At 37.4% G+C, this 25,316-nt stretch overlaps 2 protein-coding genes across 6 annotated transcripts in view; one reads left to right on the top strand and one right to left on the bottom strand.

Annotated features, from left to right (window-relative positions):
• Positions 1–24,973, bottom strand: part of DNAJC24 (DnaJ heat shock protein family (Hsp40) member C24) — a 67,596-nt gene extending 42,623 nt beyond the window's left edge. The window contains exons 1-3 of one of the 5 annotated variants that reach the window (XM_039535846.1): positions 24,766–24,899; positions 22,145–22,272; positions 21,657–21,799 (exon numbers count right to left, since the gene is read on the bottom strand). In XM_039535846.1, coding sequence (XP_039391780.1) covers positions 21,657–21,764 — 108 coding nt within the window. In that variant the 5' untranslated portion in view covers positions 21,765–21,799; positions 22,145–22,272; positions 24,766–24,899. Of the gene's footprint in view, positions 1–21,656; positions 21,803–22,144; positions 22,273–24,507; positions 24,545–24,765 lie in introns of those variants that run through there. The other 4 variants (XM_039535847.1, XM_039535848.1, XM_039535851.1 and 1 more) reach the window with 4 other exon arrangements.
• Positions 24,974–25,060: 87 nt separating this feature from the next.
• DCDC1 (doublecortin domain containing 1) overlaps positions 25,061–25,316 on the top strand; it is a 452,481-nt gene continuing 452,225 nt past the window's right edge. Inside the window, exon 1 of the mRNA XM_039535836.1 lies at positions 25,061–25,087. The gene's annotated coding sequence lies outside the window, so the exon portion shown is untranslated. The remainder of the gene's footprint in view (positions 25,088–25,316) is intronic.

Raw genomic sequence — 25,316 nt, 5'->3', positions numbered from 1 at the left:
CAAAACAAAGTACTTCTGCTAAGCTGAAACCAAAAGTAATTAAGGAAAAATCTTTTCTGCACAGAAGAAACTGAAAATAGACATTTGGAAAAAAAAGTAAATACCTACATTCACTCCATTATACAAACTGAAAATTATATAGCTAAGCAGTACATGACATCTTGCTTTATTTATAAAGATTGACCTCAAAAGTTATAGATGCTCTCCCCCACGATTCTGTAGACAAAAAGCAGATTTTAAACTCATTACTTGAAGTTTGAGGACTCATTAATTTGGCACTTTTTTATTTAATTGACTTTAATAGAATATAAAAAGCTTAGGCCTTAACACAGAGTGTTATAAATTAAAATTTAATTTTAAACAGGTTAGCTTTTTTATAAGCTCAATTTAAATTTAAGAAGTCATACATTTTAAAAATACGAACTTTAAAAAAAACAAACCTGTTTTTTTCCCACCCGGATGAGATGATCATTTTGACTTTAATTACTTTCATTGAGTAAAATTAAATCTCTGTGTGTATACATTTTATTCTCAATATATTTTCCAGTGCTTTTTCCAGCCAAGCTTTCAGTATGTCATGCAAAACCGGCCAAGCAAAGGAAAATTTACTTCAGAGAACAGTCCTGCAGTAATAGAAGAATGAACTACATGGCTTTATAATTTTTTTTCCATAAAAAGCTTTAACTGTCTCTACGATAACCACTGCAGACAAATATTATTAACCTTTTCAATTTTTATTTTTAAAGTTTAGTAAAACTCATAATTAAGCTTTACAAATTAAACGGTAAAGATATAAGCAGCAACACTAAACCATATTTTTATCTTTTGGTGACATTACAGTAACAAAATTTAAAAAATTAGATGGTTGTGTATTTAGGGCTTCATCACATATAGCTGTTACCATTAAAAAACAAATAATTTGCCCATTATTTCTTATTCTAAGTATGAGAATTGAATGCTAAATTTGCAAATCATCAGATTATTAGTTCAGATTTTCACTCTACTGAAGTAATCCACAACTTCACCTTGCAGTCCCAACTGTTTTAAACTGGTAATTAAGAACATAGTTCAATAAAGTACTTAATTGTGTGTTCAACTTTAAGCATAAGAATAGCCCCCATTCTTCAATAAGGCTACTATGCTTAAAGTTACACATGCACTTTTATGAATCAGGGTCTAAGTGTACCATGTAACTACTTATACACACTGAGTTACCCATTTGCATAGATGTTTCCAGGATCTAAACCTAAATAACTATAACAACTCTAAATGTAAGCAAGAGTCATAGGTGAAATGTGTATCATGCAAGATAAAGAATCCTTGACAAGTCTGCTTTATTTCAACATGCAGAATTCATGTCCCCAGCAGTTTTTTCCCTCTGCAGAAAATACATTCTGCTAGAGAGATGCTACACCTTTTCCCCACCAGGGGTTGCTGTGGTGCCAGAAAAGAGGCAGTAGCCTCACCAGCCGTAGCATATCTGCAGCTGATAGGGAGGAGGAAAGGCTGCATTCCTCACAGCATCCTGCCTGTGGGGCCAGGTGAAGAAGCACAGGATATGGGGGAGACAGTCAGAGCGGGGCACAAAGGGCTGGTGGGGGGTCACACAGACAGACTCAGAAGGGCTGGTGGGGGCTGAATGCGAGTGGGGGTGCAGGGCCAAATTGCGATGGGAGATGACTTAGTGGGGGTGTAGGGACACAGAGGTGGAGGGTGGGTGGGAGTGGCTGAGTGAGGGTGCAGGGACACATGGGGACAGGGAGGAGAGGTAACTGAGTGGAGATGCAGGGACACATAGGGACAGGGACAGATGTGCCTGACTGAATGGGAGAGGCTAGGGGCAGCCAGGGCCTACATGGTCCCCACCTCCCTAACAATCTCTTCCCCCACTCCAAAAAAATAAAAACAAAAACAAAAAAAAAGCTTGTTCCATACTTCTTCCACCTAAACAACCCTCTAAGTTCACTCCCAGGCTCCTTCTCAGAGTTACTTCCCCCTCTCTCAGCAACTCCATTACCCTTGGCTCTCCCAAGCCTTTGCACTGCTTCTGAGGATTGAGAGAAATATGTTTCTGTATTGTAGTTTAAACGAATTATTAGTCAAAGCTCTGTATTAATATGCCTAGTAAGGAATCTATTTGTCAAAAAATATTTCCTGAATCTTTTTTGTTGTCTGTATTGTCACAGACATGCTTGTTGACAGATATTTTGAAATAAATTACCAAAAAAATTGAAACTGGTGTGATATTTTGTGTTATTTTGACAAATAAAATGTGCAGAATTTTAAAATCCTGTGCACAAAATTTTTAATTTTTTGGTGTAGAATTCCCCCCAGGAGTAGAGAGAGTATATCTGTTCTTGAGACAAGTGCTTGATTATTTAGCTATTTCAGTTTCATTCTTTTTGCAGTAAAGTCCCTTCATAACCTTTATTAAAATAATAGGGCATTACCTATATAGTTAACTGGATCTGTCCCATTTAAGATCTTGAGTTTACAGCCACAAAAACTAAGATTATGTTGATGATAAAAGCAGAGATCAAATCTGAAGCAGTGGAAATCTTATGAGAATAATACATATTTCATCGACAGGTAGCTCTAACCCCTTTAAGGTTTTGCAGTAACAAGCTATGAAACCATTTGTAACCCAGCTATAGAGTCAACCCTTCAATAATGATTAGTTTCATTTTCAAACACAAAATTTCCTGTACTGGACAAAAAATAGGGTTTTTTAAAACAATGCATAAACACTATTTAGTTAAAAATATTACTTTTAAAGAGAAACGTAAGATTTTTATTTTCAAATTTTAGAGTTAATGACATTAATACACAAATATCTCTAAACTCAAATATCTCTAAATATCTATCTGTCATTTCTGCAAAACTATATACCGAATGATAGCTAGGTTCAAATCACACCTTTGTAGAGGTGTTATGTTAATCATCACTGGGATTTTCAGCCAGGTAAGAGTACACAAAAGGAAATCCAATAAAAACCAACATTTGTAATCCTGCAGTACTTTATTTATTTTATACAAGGCAAGTGAAGGTGCGATTTTTAGGAGCACTCCATATTTGATTACCATAGTGCCTACAAGTCCTAATTATGGACTGGGACCCCATTGTACTAGGCACAGTTCAAACAGAACAGAAAGACAGTCCCTGTTCCAAAGAGCTTCCAATTTAAGTACAAAACAAAAGGTAACAGACGGATATAGACAGATGGGGAAGTACAAGGAAAGAAAGGGACAATACTGATCAGCATGACAGGCAGTGGTCTCAGCACACCAGTAGCCTCACTGTTGTCAAGTTTTTTTTAGTTTCTCCCATTTTAAAACCCCCCACACTTAACACCACTTGCCTCTCCAACCATCAGTCTCCTTCTTTCTCCCTTTCATCTCTAAACTCACTAAATGTGCTATTTACAATTGCCTTCTGCAGCTCTCCTATAATTCCCTCCTAGACTCTCTCCAATCTGGTCTTCCCACCCTTGCACTTCAGTGTAACCTCTCTCAAAGTCTCTAATGACCTCTTCCTAGCCAAAGCTCATAACAAGTCCATCCTCATCCTTTTTGACCTGTCAGCACCACCAACCATGCTCTCTCCTGGTTCTCCTTCTACGTGCCTAATCATTACTTCAATGCTCTTCGGAGATTCTCTTCATCCCCCTCCCAACCACCCTGCGGCAACTTTCTGCGGAAGTTGCACAGGGCTCTGTTCTTGGTCACCTTCATTTCTTCCTTCACAAATTATCTCTGGGTAATCTAATTCATAAACACAAATTCAACTACCATCTCTATATGAAGAATTCAGGACTGGTGGTCAAATGAAGAGGTGAGGGTGAGGAAATGTGCAGCAAAGAAAGTGGATGGGTCATCCACACAGAAGTGAAAGTCATCACAGATGAGCATGGGAGACTGACGAAAGGAAGAGAGAAAGCCATGAGCCGGTTGGACAGTAGATGATTGCAACATGGAGGGACACAAGAGAAAAGTCAGATGCTTTGCTTTTCCAAAGAGGAGAAAGAGTGGGAAGAGGAGAAGGGAAGAGTTGGAAGCAGCAGGAACAGAGGAGAAGCCAAACATCCCAGGGCACGATGTGTGAGAGAAGATTATTTGGAATGGGAGTACTTAGGTCAATGATGAACTTTAAAAAAGGCCAAACAAACAAAAAAAAAAAATACCACTATTTAGTGTTTGGGTTCTACTCGCATTCTTTCATGTTTATTACAATCCAGTGAAAATAAATTTGGATTAAACCAAGAGACAGACATGTCCTTCCCTGCCTACGGTGGCCTATTTTCAAGAAGATATCAAAACAGAAGCCAATAGGGTTGAGTAAAATATGGTCACCCATCTTTATATATGTGAAAAAAAGCAAGCAGTTCCATTTTGCAATTGCTGGGGAGTTTTAAGAGGTCCAGGAGAAAAATGTCTATTAAAAAAAATGCAATTAATGCCTTAAGTTGACAAAGGCACTATAGATCTAGAATTTTAAATTCACATATGCTATCATGAATATTTCATCAACTCCAGTAAAACTTTCTCTATTAAAATATAGTTTTATTATATAAATTTAGTTTATAATATATTCAGTAATCATATTCCCAGTTACAAATATTAAAGTATTCTTAAACATAAATTTTATAATATATTTCTGATAACGGCACTTCCTCATATTGGCACAAAGATGTCACATAATCAAAACACCTGAGTTATATAAAACACAGAAACACAATGCTTAACATAAAGCCCCACATTATCAAGTCACTGTTAAACGTTCAGAGTTAGAACAATTCTCTCATGCTAAGCATGTTTTCTTTGGTCAACACTTCATTCCCTTTATCATTTTCCTTGATCTTATTTTGGTATAAAAATTGTAATATATCATGACTATAACCTGACAGCGATTATAGTGACACAACTGAGGCAGCAGAATGGGGTCTTGGTCCATGACTAGGGCTCCTAGGCACCACAATAATACAAATAAAAATATGGTACTACAGACAAGTTCACAAATAACTACAAATAAAACAGTACTGCAGGTCTTCTCAACAAAAAAAACAACAGATAAAAATACAAGCTACATTTATAGTGTCTAAATTCAGCCCCATTATGTTTGAAAATGTTTTCATTGGAAGCAGACTTTGTACACTCTCCACTAGCTAACAGCTACAAATGACATTATCTGTAGGCTAAGATAGGTAATAGGACATGAAAGAAAAGCTGTAAGAGGTCCCAATTAGACAAAAGTATTGGCAGGCTCATGCTAACCTGCCTGTAGCATGCAGAGACCATCTTAACCTTTCAAGACATATCACGAGACAGCTGCTATAACCTCAATAACATTTTTTTCTAATTTTAAAAGAAAAGTAGACTGGTATAATTCTGTTTAATTTCTAATTATACATTTTATAAAAAATAATTTTAGATTAATAGTATTCAGGATAAACAGGGTACAAGAATCAAGCATAAAGGATATTGAAGAATAAGTACAAAGTACTTTAGTCTGACTTTTGCTGTTTGAATTACCGTACACCACAGCATTTAAAAGTGATCTATTAGTGGTTACAGTACTCCCCTCCCTCTTTTTTTTTTTTTTTTTAATCAGAATGAATTTAGTACCAGACTGACAGTCCTGGAAATATAAATCTTCCACACAATGGTTACAGCATATGCAGTGAAAGTAAGTGTGTCCCCACAAGGCTCTGCCAAGATACCTCACCCTTGACCTGGAGTGTCTGTTGTCATTCAGTCCTAGCCTTTCTGCCACAACTGCCAACAAAGGGACCAATTAATGAAAACTTTGGGGGTGCCTTCTGTGATGTGGACACTTGTCCATTGGGAAATGAACTGAGAGAAGATTTGTTTCACGTAGGCCAAACAGCTATTGTATGGTAACAATTAAGTCACCACCAGCCTGGCCTGGATTCAAACCAGCAACCAAAAGATGTAAGGCTTTATGAGTCTGATCCAATACCCACCGAAGTAAATGGATATTTACTTCAAAAGGGGTTTGCATCAGGCCTTATATCTTTTCCTCTCCCAAAGATAAATTCAGAAGAAGAGAAGAGTTTTGACACTTCCTGTAGCACTATGATCCAGATGTGCCTGTGTGGAAATCTCTTGCATAATGATCATCAACATAAAAGACTAACATCATCAAAGCTGGGGGAGAAATCCTGCCTCTAATCAAGTCAATGGCAAAACTATTGACTTCAATGGATCTAGGATTTCAAAAGATGTCTTCACTGATGCATCAGTCAATTCTAAGTGTATATGGTCCAGGCTCCAAATCTCATGACCAATTAACAGTTAACACCAAAACATGAATTGTGTCCCTATCAGTCTAGCAGCCTAATAGATATTCCCTTTGAAGTTGTCCAAGATACTAAAAATCCTGTCTTTTTTTTTTAAATGTAGCAATTATGTTTAATTTAATAATTTAAGAGGCAGAATATTAAGTTTTGCCGTAAAAATAGGCAAAGAAGGGAAAAATAAAAGCTATGCGTTAATTATATGTCTCCTAAAGGTATTTATAACTGAATTACACAGTGCCTCATAAGGTATCCAGCCCAGCAGACAGAGGACCACAAAATAAAGCTGAGCAGTTCCCTTGCTAGATGGAAATACAAAAAGGCATCCTATCATTCAATTATGCGCACCTCCAGGGACCATATAATTACATCATAAATCTGTTTTAAAAATGTGACTAAAAATAGTTTCATTTTAGCAGGGCAAGTACATTTAATATACAGCACATAAATACCCGCACAAACACAATTTAAAACAGTTTGAACTGGGCATTCCTATGATAGTATCTAATAGAAATGTACATTATTATTTGATTGCTTATCTTTCATTTTCATCATATAAAAGTAATTTTCATGCAAACTATGGCACAGAATATTCAGGCTACGGTAAAACAGGCTAAATGGAGGTGCTCAGCTACTATGGTGATGGGCGTGGCTAAGAATCTACATCAGTGGTTTTCAACCTTTTTTTTTAATTTGTGGACCCCTAAAAATTTTCAAATGGAGATGTAGACCCCTTTGGAAATCTTAGTCATGGTCTGCAGACACCAGGAGTTCATGTCCACACTGAAAATCACTGATCTACACAGATTAACCTTTACTGTTTTATGGCCTCATTCTCCTCTCATCAACAGGAATTCTGCCATTAACTTAAATGAGAGCCTTCATATTTTGTGAGTTATGTAACTATACTTTGAATTTACATGGACTATGTAATTTTGGTTAACTATGTTAAAAACGAAGTTGGTCCAGTAAAATATACTATCTCACCCACCTTGTCTCTTTAAAAATACTTTAGTTATTTTTGTTCATTGTCCCATACAAAGTATTAAAAGAAAATAAGGTGACAAACTGGACCTATGCACTCACCATGTGGCACTGGAGGAAAGTAGTCGTTTTCCCAGTGCTCAACATGGACTCAAATTAGGTCAGGCTTACAAAAAATTTAAAAAAAGAAATAAATTATAACATAACAGTTAAAATTATTCTAAAGAAAAACTACTGTGTTTTAAATAAAATGGAAAAGCTTAAGTTAAAAGAGTAAGTAAATTCATATTGAAGAGTTCTTGTTTTTAACATTGACAGGTTCTCTGCGTGTCACTGGAGGAGGTACAATTGTCTTTCAAGAGGGTGAATTATGTTATAGATATATTTATGTATGTGAATGGAAATATAGTTGGTTAAACAGCAACACAAAGCAATTCTTCTAGTGTTACCAAGTTATTGTGCAAGACTTGTAAGTTTAAAGTGCATTTAAATGACCCAGTAAATGACCTCTATAAAAAACCCACTAAGACATATAGACAAAGCCTGTTAGTGTGGAAGCTCAACCCTGCATGGTGCTAAACACCCTCAGTTTGCAATGACTTCAAAAATTTGGGTAAGTGGACATTTATTATCCCTTTGATATTACCTGTATCGGCAGGAAATTTTATTGAACTAATATTTCCAACTCTTCTCTCTCTAGCTTAGTTCTTCAACACAGCTAAAAGAAAACTGCAATTTATTTTTAAAAATTAGAATCACTTTAACTGTACAATGTGTAGACAAACGTTTAAAAAAAAAGATTTGTACAAATGATAAGCCCAATGCCTTGCATTACTGTACTTTGAGTTTCTCGCATAAAGTACTGAGTGTCCTCAGCTTCCTTTACTTCAGTGGGAAATGAATTCGCTCAGCACTTTGTAGGATTTCCTTCACCAGCTGAAATCAAACTGAAGTACTGCTCTTTGGCTACTTAATGATTTGAATGCAAAGGTCTTATACTGCAACTACCCTGAAGCGACACACTGCACTCTGTGCTCTATGGCCTACATGGTTCATCAGGTACTAATTAGGTAGCATGTTCTGTCAACGCTTTCATGCTCTTCTTCTATTAATTGATCATTCTGCCAAATTAATGACACTACTGCACCAGCTTTGAATTCCCTGAGCCCCTTTACCTGAGAGACACAACGAGGAAAAAAAAATCAAAAGGTCACAAGTTAACTGTACCTGTCCAAGATTTGAAGCAACACTAAAATCACTATGATGAAAGGTTAATTATATCTACCTTGTTCCACCAATATTCCCCTGAACTTAGAAAATGCACTCATTTTCCCTAGATGATAAGGGAAGACAAAAACATAAGATAGCAACATATCCTCACATAAGGTTAAGACAGCACTATATATTTGAAAACTATATGGCAATAAAAGGTGAAGTAGCAAAATGTTTCCAATATTCTGAGCTAAATCCTGACATTTGAGAAACACGAAAAAGTGGGGAACAAAATACTTTATTCTAGATGTAAAATAGAACTAAATAAAAAACTAAACTGCATACAAGTCATAATTACACTTTTGCTAATGGTAAGGAAATCAACCCAAAGTACGACACACTTCTAATTAACAGGACAATGTCACCTTTTCTGGATCTCTAATAATATGATTTTACTTGTAAATGTGTAAAAAAAGGGAATTTAGCATTTGGGCCCAAGGGAGAGGATAAAATTTACTGAAGTTACTACCTTGTAAATTACACACTGAACAAGTTTCTCAGGATCTCTCTGGCACACACCTCCTCAGAATATTTTTAGTTCACATTATTGTAAATTACTGTTTTATTCTGTATAACAGGAAAATATAAAATCATTAATACTCTGCTGTAACAGCATTCTGACTACATCTTAAGCATGCCAGAGAGGCCCAAACAATAACTGCCCCTACAGTTTCACACAATTCTCATAACAAAACTATGACTAAACCAGTACATTATAAACAGTCAAGGGAAAATATTATAATTTAGTTTGTGACACCACATTAAGATTATGAAAGCTTAAAAAAATAACCAAATGACAAAGCACTGCCAAATATAGCACACTACTGCCACCTAATGCTTACTAGAACATTGGACATTTTCTCTACACTATCACTTATGAAACAGAGCCACTCTTACAGCATAAAAAATTGTCAATTTCTGATTTTTTAAAAAATAATGCTTTGGTTTAATGTTTTTCCTCACAGATGTTTTTCTTAAAATAGACCAGCATGATCATATACTCTTTCATGCATACATGAAGTGATCACAGAAATAAATAAGATCACCAAGCTAAACTCAAGACCCAAAATATTTCATTTGCAGTGCTAATAAAAATGCTTAGCTTAATAAATGACCTCCAACAGGACTACTCAAGCGCATAAAATTTAAGTACATTTTCTGGATCATGGTCCAAATATTTTTGGTTCTTTTAAGTTCTCTTACCCTGTTTGTATACTGCCCTTTGCAGCACAAAGACAGTAAATGCAATTCAAATACTCAATAGGTTGACATAGGGAATACTTAAAAACCATCTGATCCCAAGCTAATGCCTTGTTTCTGCCACAGAAAATAAAAACTGTCTTTGCTTTTTAATGTTATTAATTTTGTGGCAAAGTGCTCTGAAACTTGAACCATATTCACTTCCACAAAGAGAATCAGATTCTGAGTCCTGAACCTTTTTGGAGTTCCCTGGATTGACAGGGGGTGGAAGTACTCTGAAAACAGTCTATTCATACCCTGTGGGGTACAGAATTCTTAATGGCACCTAAGTCCTCTACAGGCTTGAGGAGTGGATTTAAGATCTCCAGAGAAAGATCTATCCAAATAGGGTTGGATAAAAGGAAGATCATCATGATCTTGGCTCATCACTCTAACTTCATCAACCTTCTATTTGAGTGCCTCTGCTTGCTTTCCTCTCACCTCTGCACCAAATACAAACATCTTGTCTTTACCTTTAAAGCCTTTTGTAAATTAGTCCCACCTTACCTAGCTGATTTTATTTATTTTGACACTGACTCTTGCCTTCCCTCCACCAGCATTCTCAGCCTTTAGTTCCCAACACTATCTTCATGCTTTCTCCCATGCTGCCCCTAATGCACAGGAAACATTAACTGAAAAAATCTGAAGTCACTTATCCTTCTTCAAATCCCTTTTTAAGACTCATCTTTGCAATGATGCCAACAAAACTTTGCCTATCTAGCCATGCTCAGCAGGCTATCAGCTGTATTTACTCCTCTTCCACTTCTTTTCTGATCCCTTCCTCCCTTCTGCTAATCCCAATTAAAAAAACAAACTATATTTACTCCTGTTAAAGCAGGGCCACTTCTTTCCTAAATTCATTTGTTTGTATGTCATGTCCAAATCATCTACCCTTTCTCTATTTGTCTTTAAATTGCAGGAATGGTCTCTTTTCTGCATTTGTGCAGCACTCAGCACAACAAGGCCCAGAATCCTGACTTGGGCTGATGGGCACTACCATAGCAGAAATATTTTCTAATAACAATGTTGAATGAATCAGGGTCTTTATGGTGAAGCGATGTTAAAGGACAGAACACACAGACAACAAAAAAGTTTTCATTAAGATTTACTCATTCTCTGCCTACAGGAAACAGTTATCCCACTCTATACATTGTTTTGTAATTTTTAATTTAAGAAATATGTTTTATTTGAATATCAGCCATGATAAAATAAAAAGGCATGGCTAGATCTGTATCTTTAGAGCTCTTCTTATATACAACTCTAGGCAAATGCTCACCACACAACTAACTAACTACACAAATTGGTGTTTACTGCTAGCTATGCATTAATAAAACATGACTGGCTGGTGACTGTTCTGATACAGACACTCTCCAATTTACGCAAGCGTTCCATTCCAGAACGTCTTTGCGCAAGTTGAATTTTGCGCAAGGTCGGGACATATACCCAACAATTAAGCAACAAAAAAAAAAGGGGGGGGGGGGAGCGAGCGTGAGTGAGTTTACGGAACTTTTTTGCCACACAGAGGCAGGATTAAGTATACATCCCTTTGTATAGCCTGTTGTTAAAAACCCCACCAACCTCACTAGGTAACCTGTTCCAGTATTTAACAATTTTTATAGGAGTAAGAAAATTTTTCCTAATACCTAATCTAAATCTCTCTTGCTCTGAATTACTATAAACTGATTACCTCATCATACCCCTGATTGATCTCTTTATGACAACTTACATATAGCCTTCTAGACTAAACGTGCCCAATTCTTTCAATCTTTCCCCATAGGTCATGTTTTCTAAAGCTCTTATTTCTGTTGTTCTCCTCTAGATTTGATCCAATCTGTCCACATCTTTCTTTAAGTGTGGTGCCCAAAACTGGGCACTGTTTTTGGAGCTGGCATAGATAGGTCCCTTCCCATCTTAGTGTGTTTTTTTTAAATGCCAGTGAATTATGTTTAAAAGAGTTCCAGTCAGAAAAGGTTTATCTGAGCCAAGAGATTACCAGATAATGAAACATTTAATCTCTTTTAACTAATACATTGAAAAAGGTGCAGTGGTAGGACTGACTAAAAGACACTGAGTAGCAAACACGAGATCCGATTCACTAGATATCACACTATCCACTGGATACAGCCCTTAGCTGACATTCCAGCTTCTGTGCAAAGCAGCATTTGCTTGCAGGGTGACTATCATTACTGTTGTCAAGTCACCAATAACCAGTGGGCTACAAAGTGCTCTAAGGGATGCAAATTTGAGACAACATGACACTCTACTGTAAACAAAGTAATCTTAACAAATAAAAGAATTCTGAAGTAATTCTGGCACCAAATCAAAAGCCTTGTTCAATCAGCACAAAAATTATTTCTATCTTTTGAATACAAGAAAAGTAGAGACACAATTTCCCTTTTCAGAGAAATGACATCCCCCTCTAACCTGTGTGTTTATTTTGTGCTGCGCTCCACAAATGCCAACCAAGGAATTCCCTAGAACATCCCTGTAAGGTAAGAAGGTCAACTGCTAGCCCCATTTCAGAGATGGAAAAACCGAAGCAAAGAACAGTAAACGGAATTGTCCAAGAACATGTAGTAAATCAGAAGGAGACCTAGGAAAGAACCCAAGAACTCCTGGCTCCCATCCCCAAGATTACTCTATGTGAGCAGGTTAGCATTCAGGGAGACATATTAGTCCCAATGATTAAAATTTTCCAAAAGTGGGTAAGTGATTTAGAAGCCTATCTCCCGTTTTCCAAAATGACTTACATGTCCAAGTCACATCTGAAAATGGATTTAGGTACATTTTAAATTTTGACTCAAGACTTTTCTCTCTCATTTCTCTATCACTGGTAGGAATATGGAACATCTACTAACTGGGAGCCATAAAAACAAAAAAAATCTCAAAGTGACAGCTGAGACTGCTGACTGATTATTATTTTAAAAACACTAAAAATTACATATTAACAAAGACAAGTAATTTGTAATGATACATAGGTGTAAAATCCACAAGACGACAAGTGTACGAGTTACCTTGTTGGAGGAATAGAGATCAGAATAAGCCCAAGGCATTCTGACAAACATGATTTTCAGATGTTACCACATTACATACAGAGAAATGCCATTGAGTTGAATGTAGGAACGTACATGTTCTATCCCAACAGCTTAGGCATTCAAAATAAAACACTTTTAGGGAATGCATGTGTGACTGAAAGCACTCCTATATTCATGCCCAACACACTATTGTAATAATCTTCTGACGTATCATTTGAAAACTAATAACTTTTTGGTCAATAATATCATTTTGAAATGTATATTGCAAACTATATATGCAAAGTTATGAAGTCCCCCTGTGTGATGTTACAGCACATGCTCATAATCACACCACCCTGCCTCCACAAAGATTGTTAAAAAGATATATCCTAAACAAAGGAATGTTTATCTCAATTAACATCAAGTAGAAAACAGAGTCCTTCAGACAGCAGGAGGAAGAAATAGCAGGATACAAAACAAATTGGCATTTCAGCAAACAAGATGGGAAGAAAGAGCTTCAAGACTCCTTCATCACCAGATTCCATGTTGCTTCCTTTACTGTTTGAATAAACTTTGCTTTGAGGAGTAATCTTCAGATGAATCCACTTCAAGGGTTCATTGGACTATAAAAGAAAAGGACAGAAACCCCCAAATGACCTCTATCTCTTTCACCTAAGACAAAGGCACCAGCACCTGTGGGCCTCTAGGAGAGGCCCTGACAAAGGGTCAGTCACCATTTTAGTGGAAGATTGTGGGTAAGAAAGGTCATCTTAAACAAATCCTTGAACCAAAACTTACTAAATTAATTTTAGACTTTTATAGATACGTTTTCACTTTTATTTGCTTGTTAATAAACTTGTTTTATTTTTTAATCCAAAACAATCCAGTGCTGTGTTTAAACTGAACAGTTTGGTAACTCCAATTAAAGTAGCAATCTGTTGAATACTGATTTTTTAGATATGTAGCTCTTAAACATTTGTACTGGTGACCCCTTTCACATAGCAAGCCCCCCGAGTGCGATCCCCCTTATAAATTAAAAACACTTTTTTAATATATTTAATACCATTATAGTTGCTGGAGGCAAAGTGGCATTTGCGGTGGAGGCTGACAACTTGCGACCTTCCATGTAATAACCTCACGACCCCCTGAGGAGTCCCGACTGCCAGTTTGAGAACTCCTGGTTTAGATATTAAGGGTTGATTGGTCCTGTAAACTGTTTAAAAGAGGGCTGGACAGTGCAGAACACCTTTTTGGGAAACTGCATGACTAGGAATGTGTTGGAGACACCCTGAAAGTAGTAACCAAAGTTGGTGGAAGCCAGAGTGTGACTGATGTGCTGCTGGCGTCAGAGCTGCTGGACCAGAGCTACAGCTATACACAGACCTCAGTGTGTGACCTGAATGCTGGTAGGCTGTTGTGGGCAGACCAGGGTGTGAGGTACCAAGGGTTACAGGGCAGCTGGTGACAACCTCTTCCTGATCCAGATTGCACCCCACTATGTGACAGCATATGATGGCCTCACTCTTGCAAATAGAGTTCATAAAAAGTGTGCTACCATGATTACTGTGGAGAGTTAAAATCTCCTTTATTATGCTGGTAGAACTTGGTGACCATCATCCATATAAATGATGAACCTTCTAAATTGTATGAGGATTGCATGGCCACCATGACAACCATGAGATGATCAAAGGTAACTGTATTTCAAGTCTCAATTTAGATCCAATTTGTGGCTGGCTTTAATATTTCTGTTCAGATCAGAGATTGCAGGGTTGGATTTTACACTTATGTCATTGCCTTATGGGATTCGAGTTGAGGGTCCACCTTCTCTGATGCAGTAAGGGACTGGTTTTGACAGTCTGCTCTTGAGGTGAATGAAAACTTAGGTTTTCCAGGTGACTCTGAGGGAGAATATTGTATTACTAACAGAATCCTCCAGTGGTTTAGAAGTATTTACTAAGGATTTTTTGTCATCAGCTGTTGACGGTGTGGCCCCCAGTTACTTTCTCCTCAGGTTTAATCCTCATAGATCTCTATGATCTATGAATGACCTTCCATGGATGCAGATTAAGAGCTATCTTCCATCTGTTAAAGCAGAGTAATAACTGGAGCAGACTAATCCTAGATTTTTACTGATCAAGATCGTGTTTCAAAAGTCTCCCAACACTTCCACAACCTCTTATGCAACACTACCTAGAGATCAAGCAGTAACAACCACTACGGGGACATTGGCCTTCTTTGAAAAGGACAAGGTGCTAATTACCTTAAAAGAAGGATGCATTCAGCCTCTGCTCGCAAAGTCTTACTAACTGGTATCTAATCTTTTATTTTACAGCAAAATAACAAAGAATTGAGAGAAGACATGTCTCAGAGAATCTGAATGTCCTCAGCTTCCCTGGCCCTTTCCACCCCAGGTCAGAATTAGAAGAGGTACAGACATTGCACTTGCCAAGTTGGTTGATGATCATTTCATGGTGATAATGACCAATTGTGGAATTTTTAAAAGTGAATATTACTGGCTGCCTATTGGCTTCTGGGTAGTGTTTAAGGTGTTACTTTTGACCTGCAAAATCCTAAATGGCTCAAGACCTAATCTGAGAGACTGCTATACTAGTTAAGATCATCAGAGATACTCAAGATGGACTTTCTTGCCATAATGGCAGGAGCTGCTGATGGAGCGTTCTACAAGAAGGACTGGCAACTACAGAATTAAATTCCTCATCAAACGAGTTCAAATTAGCTTGTTTGTTGACCTTCTGGGTACACTGAAAAGTGAGAAACCTTTGGGGTTAGTTGGGGATAGGAGAAAAGAATATGTACAGAGTGGGGAGATTTGGATTAGATTTGTAAGATTTTTTCTGATTAGTGATCAGTGTATTGAAGAAGGGAGGGCAAAATATACTGCTATTGATTTCAGTTATTTTATGACTTGTTTTAAATAGAGGACAGGGATGCCTAGGTATTTCTTCATTTAAATTCAAACAAACAAATCCTCTCCATGCTACACTACATCATGCTAAAGATTTTACCAGTTTTCTTGGCTAGCAGGGAAATTAATATATAGCAGAGTTTATATTTGTACTTAAAAAAAATTTAGCACATAGGTAACAGCGTCATTACAGAACAAAAGATCCCTGTCCATAGTGATCAATTAAACTAGACCCATCAAAGGATGCACCATGTTTAAAATATTTATTGTTACAGATTCAATGCAAGTAAAGCCAGGTTCACAGTATAACTATAGTAAGAAGTTTGCAAATTCAGTGCTTTCTAAAAATACCTCTTATTGTCAGGTGGATTCTCTTATGTACTTTATTGTTGATCTGAATAGCTTATGTTCTACAGTCAGAGCTACTACTGTCTGAGTAAATAATCCAAAGCTTAAAATGTCAAAGTTAGGCACTAAAATAGCTACCCTAATTTTCACCAGTGCTGAGAAGCCAGAGCTCCTATAGGCTATGGGTTGTCGGAACCTCTGAATAATCAGGCCACTTACTTAATTTGAAAATTTTGGCCTCAGTCTTTTTAGTCTCCTTCGCTTTGCCCCTCATCATGCCCTGCTCTACCCCTTATCTATTTCAGCCATCTTCTTTTTGAAATGAGGTAACGCATACAATTCAACGTAAAACCATGCAACCACATTATCTTATATTTCCTTCTTTAATGCTTCCCAGCACCCTATCAACATTTTTAACCATGTTGTACACCAAGATGTCTTAACTGACCTGTATATTCTGATATTCAGATCTTTTTCCTGCAAGGTTACAACTAAATTCACTACTACACTTGGCTGCATTTGAACCAATGACCTAATATTTCACATAACATGGATTCATCATTTAGGAACTAGAAAACTAAGGAATCTTTTTTATTTTTAAATTTTATCAAGAAACAGTGAACATATTTATAAGTATGAAACCTCTTCCATGACGCTAAACTTTTCAATCTTCTAGTACGTCTTTTAGAACTTCACAAGAGATTCTATTTTAAAAAACATTTTGTTATTATTAATTAATATATATATACTATTATATAACAAGTCTATAGAAAGTTCAGAAAAGACATCTCTAGATCCCATGTTAGCAGACAATGCTGAGTGAGGAGGGCAGATTGTGCATTTGCATCTCAGATTTCAGCTGCCCATCTCCCACCCTGTTCTTAAATCTGAACTTTAAAGGTATAGAACAATAATGAAAGTATTAGACACTGCAAACAAAAATAAAAGTAAACTGCAAACAAAAATATATACCAGTAATCGTAAGCAATTTGTATAAAATTCAGTAAATTAGTTTCCTTGCTTGCTTACTTTGCCTTTATGATGGACTACATCTTTCTAATGTGTGGATTGTATAAGAGTTGGATGGAGTTTCCTCTTCTCCACTTATTTGTGTTCACTTTTTTTCAGTATTTTTAGTATTCAGTGTTGAAACAAAAAGGTGACACATTGTCACAAATGTAATAAGCACTGAGATGTAGCATAATTGCCAAATGCTCTGGGGAGGCGGTTCATAGTGCCCCTTCCTTTAATAGATACCTACCTACCAATTCATTTAAACAAGGGAGTTCCATAGGCACATTGATACTGAGATAGGACTTTTAAACTTCATTCCCAATTCCTGCAGAGCAAGGCAGAGCTTTTGCACAACTTGGCATTCTGTGTCATTGTATAGCACATAGCGCAATAGAATCCTACTGGTTTGTCTCGGGTGTCAATCTGTATATTAAATAACAACTACTACTAGGCATGACATGAGTTGAACAGTATTAAAATTCCACTTCATTAGGACCATATAAATTGCAGAGAAATCACATGCAAAGACATATCAAAGTAAAAATATCCACGTACTTAAAAAAGATATTTCTTTGTGTTAAACTTAACAGTTCAAACTTCACTGCTGTAATTGGTGAATCTTGACTGAAATCAATACACAAGGATGAAACTAGTTCATTATTTTAATTATGTTACAAAATACATTCTCTGCTGTCAGAACAGCATGATTCATCTTTTGAATACCAAAATTCTCCAACATGTAGGAGGCCCCATAATGGAAGGAAGGATACCCAAAGTTTTGTTCGTTTGTTGGTTTGTTTTTTCACATGCAATAGAAGCAGATTTAGATGATTATTTACGTAATGGGTATGCTTAGGAGCTGAGAATTTTCTAACCCTTAGGGTGCAAATTCTCAAATTTAACTAGACATCAACAAAGGCTTTTATAGCAGATATACACAGGCTTTGAAATTATTTTGTAACTATAAAACAAAAGTTGAGACACCAATCTGAGAGCAGTAATACATATACACAATTTTACGCATATGAATAGCCCCATTGACCTCAATGGAATTGCTCACGTGTGCACTGTGAGACACATGCATAACTAAGGGACTGGAACCCATGTAGACAAAAGGCACATATCTCCTTCTATTTTGATTAACTTTTTACTTCTGAAAGAAAAAAAACCCTACAATTTGATGATCACTTCAAAAACTAGTTAGAAAAACAAACAAACAGATTGTTTTCCAAGTACTTCATGGTACTGGGTCCTTTTCAACCACCCTTCCCCAGTATAGTTTTCTTTAAACTCTGTATGAGACAGGAGCACCACATAAGGTCCAAAGAGGGGAGGTTTGACAGGCACATTGAACATCACATGGAAAGAATGCCCCAAATACAAACATATTCCTACAGTACCATATTACTAACATATACAGCCATAAAAGACTTTTCTGGATTCTAGATTATAAATGTTTTTCCAATACAAGCTATCTTTAACTGATATTTCTTATTGAAATGAAGAAGACTGTACTTAATAATTTAACTAAAGAATTGTACAAGATCTACTACTGCCCTCTTCCATTGTTGCCAGTATGGTAATTTTCTTCATTCCCATGTATGACGCCCTCTGTAGTCCCTTCTTCTATACTTTCTGAATGTATTATATAGCTATCTTAACACTAATCTATATATAACTACTTATGATCCAAAGAGAATCTCAGTGCCCACATGAGTATTTAGTGACACATTTTATACCCTTTCCACATTAAGAAGAAGAGCTTCCTACACACTCCTTGCTCAAATTACATGGATTTTCTTTAAGATTAGGGCACACATTGTAACAGCAGCATATAATTTTCCTGAACAATAATTCCCTTCCAGCAGAAAGGTATCCTATAATATCATCAGGATCAGCATCAACAGGAAGAGAAACCTGATTTTCAGCTAGACGAAGCTTATACATTTGCTGGGTTTATTCTCTGTAAACAGCAATTTTCACATACAGAATAGCTGCAAGCAAATTTGAAAACAACCTGGCAACTCATTTTTGACCCTAAAATACTGGACCAAAAAGGAATTGAAAATTATAGTAACAGGAAAAAAAGGTGTAAAATTTCACTCACTGAATTTATTTCTGTTATTCTAGTTTTATCTTCCTACTTTTAATCTATCACATAGTCATAACCAATATATAATGAGCAGTGCCTTTCCACAGAGTGCAAAAAACTGAGTGGGTTACCTGATAAACAGCAGTACAACCCAAACCCTCTGAATGCATTTATGATTTTATATTATCAAACTAAAATGCATCAGTCTATGAAAAAATGGTTGTAGTTATCACAATATTTCAAAACTAAACATGTCCTGAATATCAACGGACTACAGACCAAATTCAGGCTGCCTTTTCCACATAGCTAGCTAACAGAGCACAGTTTCTGACCTCTGCTCTCACCGTACTTGCAGAGTTTACTCTCTGCAAGTCTTCTACGCAGAGGATGTTTTAGAGTGGACTTGAATTAAATGTCTGCCAAGGAGATGTTTCGTGAAACTGTGACAGAGAGAACATATGCTCATATTAATACTTTTTTGCAGCTTTTCTGGATGCCTCTCTCTGTCACAAAAAACTAGATTTTATTTGCATCTGAAGTTTATAAAAGTACAGATAAGAGCCTTTTGTAAACCAGCAGCCAGAACAGTACAAGTTGCATCAGGTTTCAAAATCTCACATTTGATGTTTTTTCTTAAATCTCCAGCTCCTGAAGTCATGTGACTGTGAGAATCTCAGCATTTTAATTTTTTTAAGCAAGTTTCTAGTCTTCATGGTTGCAGGGGAAAGCTTGAAAATCTGAATCCACAACACTCAAAATCCAGAAGGCAAACAAAACATTTATTATTTTAAAAAATTCACGATTTTTAAGCCAATCTCAGATTTTTTAATATCTGGAGATTGTAATACTGCATGTTTTATTATTCAGAAATTGTGTAATGACATGTTTCAGTTAAACACATTTTCATAGTCTAAAACTCCAAAAATAAAACGTAATAAAGGAAAAATAATCAAAATTATAATAAATCATTTTAATCATTCAAAAATACTGACTGCAACATGGGTATCTAAATACAATTTTATTGTCTAGTTATGAAATAATTCTGTTACTTGAATTAAGTTATAGTTAGGGGAAAAGTTATATTTTAGAAATTAATCAGTTATTTTAAGTGAGTTTACCCTTGTGAGTCAATTGTAGCAAATCTACCATATAGCCATGTTTGCTCGCCGTTCTATTACTCTGAAATTAAGGTCAGAGCTGACCTTACACACCACATATTACAAATGTAGAGAAAAATCACCATTCCAGTGACATATGGCATGACCTTCAACTTTCAATAACCTACAAAGTTTACATCTGTATGATCATTCAGAATACTAATATTACATATGTGCAATTATAAGGGAAATAGTATATGGCAAAAAAGCAAATATTAAACATGAAACAGCAGGGATTATTTGAAGATGACAAAAAGAAAGCATGGACTACGATATTTGCCACTTTCCAGAAAATATTCATAGCAAGATTATTTACAAAATAACAATTGCATCCTCTATAATGCCTGATGCTAGTGACCATTTGCCATTAGACCTATTACAATTACAGAATTTTGGTAATAACTGCAACTGGTATCTGAACCACTGGCTGCCTTATAAACTCCTGGTTTCAGAACAGTATATAAAATATTCAACAATTCTTAAAATAACATGAAGATAAATGTTGTATTCTTATACAGATAACAAAACTTTGCCCTATCCCCATAACTTGGCAAGAAATTTCAGTGTAGGCAGAAGGAAGAATTGCTCTTCACTTGCCACTGCAGCTTCTGAGTGGGAGTTGGCTCTGCTACTCTACTATACTCCTACCACCTCTTTGTGGACAGAAATGGCTAGGGTGTCTGTGTGTGGCTTTATCCCCTACCCGAACCAATCATGCCATTGGAAGGTTTGGAAAACCATAACTGGGCTCTGTAATGAACAATGGGTATATAGGTTTCTGAAATTGTGTATTCACTCAATAAGTAGTGGAACCACATCATTTACAGTACACTTCCACATCCAGTGAAAGTGATTTGGAAGGAATGCAAATTAATTATTTGTATTAACACAGTAATACCCCATCGTGCTAGGCTCTGTACAAACAAAGAACAAAAAGACGGTCCCTGCCGTAAAGAGCTTACTAACCAAGTATAAGACAAGAGAAAATAGAGTTCAAGGAAACAATGAGACAATAGCAGTAGCAAATGAAATTTGCCTCCGAGAATAAAGTAACTAGGAGTACTTTAAAAAAAAAAAAGAAACTTGCCAGAATTAATCAGTATTAAATAAGAATACCTCTTATTCATCCATCATAAGAAAATCACATGCTCTGGAGCTTCACTTGATAGTTTGAAGAACTACCTACATTCATTATTATAACATTCATTACACTTGGTTCTATTTATACAGAATTTATAAATTGAAAACAGTAGTTTATTTAAATAATGCAAAAATAAAGTAAGTAAAATATACTTACTAATAATACCAACTTCTGATATTTCTGTTTCAGTTCAGTCAGGTTCTCTGATGGTTCTGCACCCAGAATTCTATACCAGTCTTTTCGTGGTATGTGTTTAAAGGCCATTATGTGACTAGCTAGGAAGTGGCTTCTTTCGAGATCTGCTTAACAAAAGAAATAAGATAGTGTAATGATAATTTAGAGTGCATTTAAAAGAATTATGTGTGAGCAACTTGAAATATGACAAAATATGGGACCATGGGAGAATGTGACTCCACCCGTCAATCCCATCCTAACAATGGCAGGAGGTCACATGCCACAATGCAGACAACTGTTTAACATATGTTTAACATATGCAGCCAAATAGGATTTATTACTTAAAATCAAAGAGGCAGGTTTGCCTGTGGCTGATCGATTTATTCTGTTTCTAAGGGAATCATGCCTTGTACATTTCCTATCTCCTTCCCTTTCTGTTGTTCCACCATTTTTTCCTTCCTCATACTGACCTTTTCGCTATAGAAATGTGGGGGGAGTCTAAGCAGTCTGGTTTGAGAATTCAATGTGCAACATATCACATGGCCAATATGTCTTCTGCCTTTCCCCAGTATTATTTCTGCCGTTTTGTTCCCCTCTGCTGCACAATGGAACATAGAATCTCACATTATAATCTCAACAATTTAAACAACTAACAAATTAGATACATATTTCTGAAATTTGGATTGATTTAACTTGTTTATGCTGTTTTAACTCCATTTCTAAGTAGAATATAGGAAAACTGACAGGAAAACACAATATACCCTTTCAAATTGTTCAACTACTCAAGTCAAAAGCACATTTAGTTCTGTGACAAGAACATTACAAAAGTCTTTTAAAAAAAATCCGTTAGCTGTTTTTGGTAGCATCATTGCTATTAAAGTTATACAAACATTTTCCTTTTAAATCAGTAGTTTTACATTTCACTTTTGCTTTTTTTAAATCATGAAGCAGCCTCCCATTCAGTATGTGAGAATTCAATTCAAACATTTCTCCTTTGAGCTAACACACAAAAATATCTGTAATAATCAAAAATACAGTCAATCATTTTCATAATTCTACAATTACAAAGGTTGTTCCTCACCCAACCAATGCCATTTCCTATTGCTATTAGTAATTCACTTAGATTAATGCCTAAGGATCATTTTGCAAAATTTAAAAGGCCCTGAATTTACTTCTGTCTGAATTATTTTTAACCTACAATTTTTACAAGTAACATATACTTGCTATGCTATAGCAAGGCCATACTTAAAAGATTAGAGAACAAAAATTTTTCAGTTTATTTTGTGCACTGTATTGCACATGTAGGCAATTAAACCTCAATCCAGCACTGAGATCCATGATGACAAGTCAGCCTATGTGCATCACATTGTAGGGCCAGGATCATAATTACCCTTTCTGGTTGTGTGGCATTTTCACAGAACAACTGTTAAATATTTATTTTAAAATACAGAAAAATATGCTTGTAAAATGAGAAAAAATAGCAATGGGACTCTTGAGCAGATATAGTTCCTAAAAGTACATTTAACTATTTTTTTTAAACTGGCTCAAATTTCAGGTTGATGCCCTTAAAGGAAACATCAAATATTAAAACTTAATTTTAATGATAATGGATAAAAAAGTTATAGTTAGAAGTCTAAATACATTTAGGACCCAAGTTTACAACCAACTCCTTGCCAGCACAGGCATTTATATGGAACTAACTGCAAGATTGGGACCACTGTCAGGAATCTTTCAACTAAGTGAGATCTCAGCTCTGTGGTAAAACACAAATATTTTACAGGACCACCCATACTTATACCATTTTTCAGAAACATCTTCCGATCACAGCCACTAAATTTGAGCACTCAAAATTTTCTTAACATGGAAGGGAAGAAATTTCTGGGAAGGTACCATAAAAAATAACATACATTTAGAGAGTGAGATCCTGGCTAGCCTCTTTTAGAGAAAGTTGTATATAATGGGAAAAATCTCTCTCTTTTACGTAGCACCTATCACCTTGAAGGATCCCAAAACGTTTTTCAAGCTGGAGCACAGATACAAGCAACCCCTTCCGCTTTTGTGCAAGAAACAGATCTAATTTCTCTCCTATGACATAACGTGAGCTGAAAATGTCTTTGCCCTGAGCTAAGGGTGCAGCTACACTTGAAATAACAAATCATGCTTTGGCACATATTGCAGAGTCTAATACAGACAAGAAATAAAGTGTGTGGGTAGCAAAATCTCAAACTTCATTGCACCGTGACCCCCTTCTGACAACAAAAATTACTACACAACCACAGGAAGAGGGACAGAAGTCTGAGCCCACCCGAGCCCTTTGCCCCACGTGAGGGGGCCAAAGCTTGAGCCCCAACATTCCAGGTGGAGAGCCAAAGCTGAAGCCAAGGGCTTCAGCCCCAGGAAGGGGGCGGGGGGCTATAACTTGAGTCCTGCAACCCAGGGCTGATGACCTGGGCCTCAGCAAGTCTAAGCCAGCCCTGGCGACCCACTTTGGGATTCCAACCCACAGTGTGAGAACCACTGATCTACAGCTAATGCTATTCAAAGAGTTGCCAACACTCCAGGATTGTCCTGGAGCCTCCAGGAATTAAAGATTACTCTTTAATTAACGATTATGTCATGTAAACCCCCAGGAATACTCCCAACCAAAAAATTGCCAACCCTAGCTATTCAGGAGCCAAATAAAATACATAAACCAAAAGGGAACAAAGCACTCAGAAAGCACAAGAGCATCCACACAAAGTTACACGCTTTGTCTTCCCTAGGGAAGAAGTGTGTGTACTGTATCCTGTGTTTTATACTCCCCGGTACAACCCCAGGCCTTGCCCGCACGTACAGCGCAGTAGTTACCGCTAATACCACCACCCCCCCTCCTTCACTCCCGCGCAGACAAGGCCGTTGCAGGTTTCCAGGTAACCCAGGTGAAAAGTGCAGCTGCCTGCTCCGCACTAGCTGGAACGCGGGTGAGCACCAGGCAGTCCCGAGCCGAGCCTGGTTTCAAACACGCAGCTCCCTTGTCGGGCGGGTCTGAGCCCAGCGCCGCTGCCCCGGGGGGCGCGAGACAGGGTGAGGTGCGGTCACCCCCCGGCCTTACCTCCGCGGCGGCGCCGGCGCCGACCCGGCCAGAAGCGCGACTTCAGGCGGCGGCGGCGGCAGCTTCCACACGGGACAGCCTGGTGCCCCAGCAATAGCCTCCGAAAGAAACACGCTGCTCTCAGTCGGGCCGGGACGAGAGCCCCGCACCCCGGGCAGGGCGCGACGGGGGCGGTGTTAGAATCCCAGCGCCGCCGAGGGGCTGTTTCCAACCGGGCACTAGTGGCGAAAGCACCAACCGGAAGTGGAGCCCTGCCTGGGCTGACGCTGTCTCCATGGCGACAGAGGGAGCTTCAGATCCGCCAGAACGGCTGCAACGCCCAGTAAGTAACTGGGACCCCCGTCCACAGCGGGGCGGCCGGAGACCCCCCAACACTCCTTCGGGCCGCCACAACTCTCCTCTCCAACTGTCTGCTACGCCCATGGGCACCGGTCCCCAGGTGCGGCCAGAGCCGGAAGCCCCGTGACTCAACACCCTCCACCGCCCCAGTTCAGGGCGGACGCATCCTCCTGTGGGTCCCACACCCGGGGGCACCTGACCTAAAACCCTCT

This window comes from Mauremys reevesii, linkage group 4 (genome assembly GCF_016161935.1).
Source record: "Mauremys reevesii isolate NIE-2019 linkage group 4, ASM1616193v1, whole genome shotgun sequence".
In the NCBI taxonomy this organism is placed as follows: Eukaryota; Metazoa; Chordata; order Testudines; family Geoemydidae; genus Mauremys; species Mauremys reevesii.
This window is presented reverse-complemented; position numbering and strand designations above follow the sequence as displayed.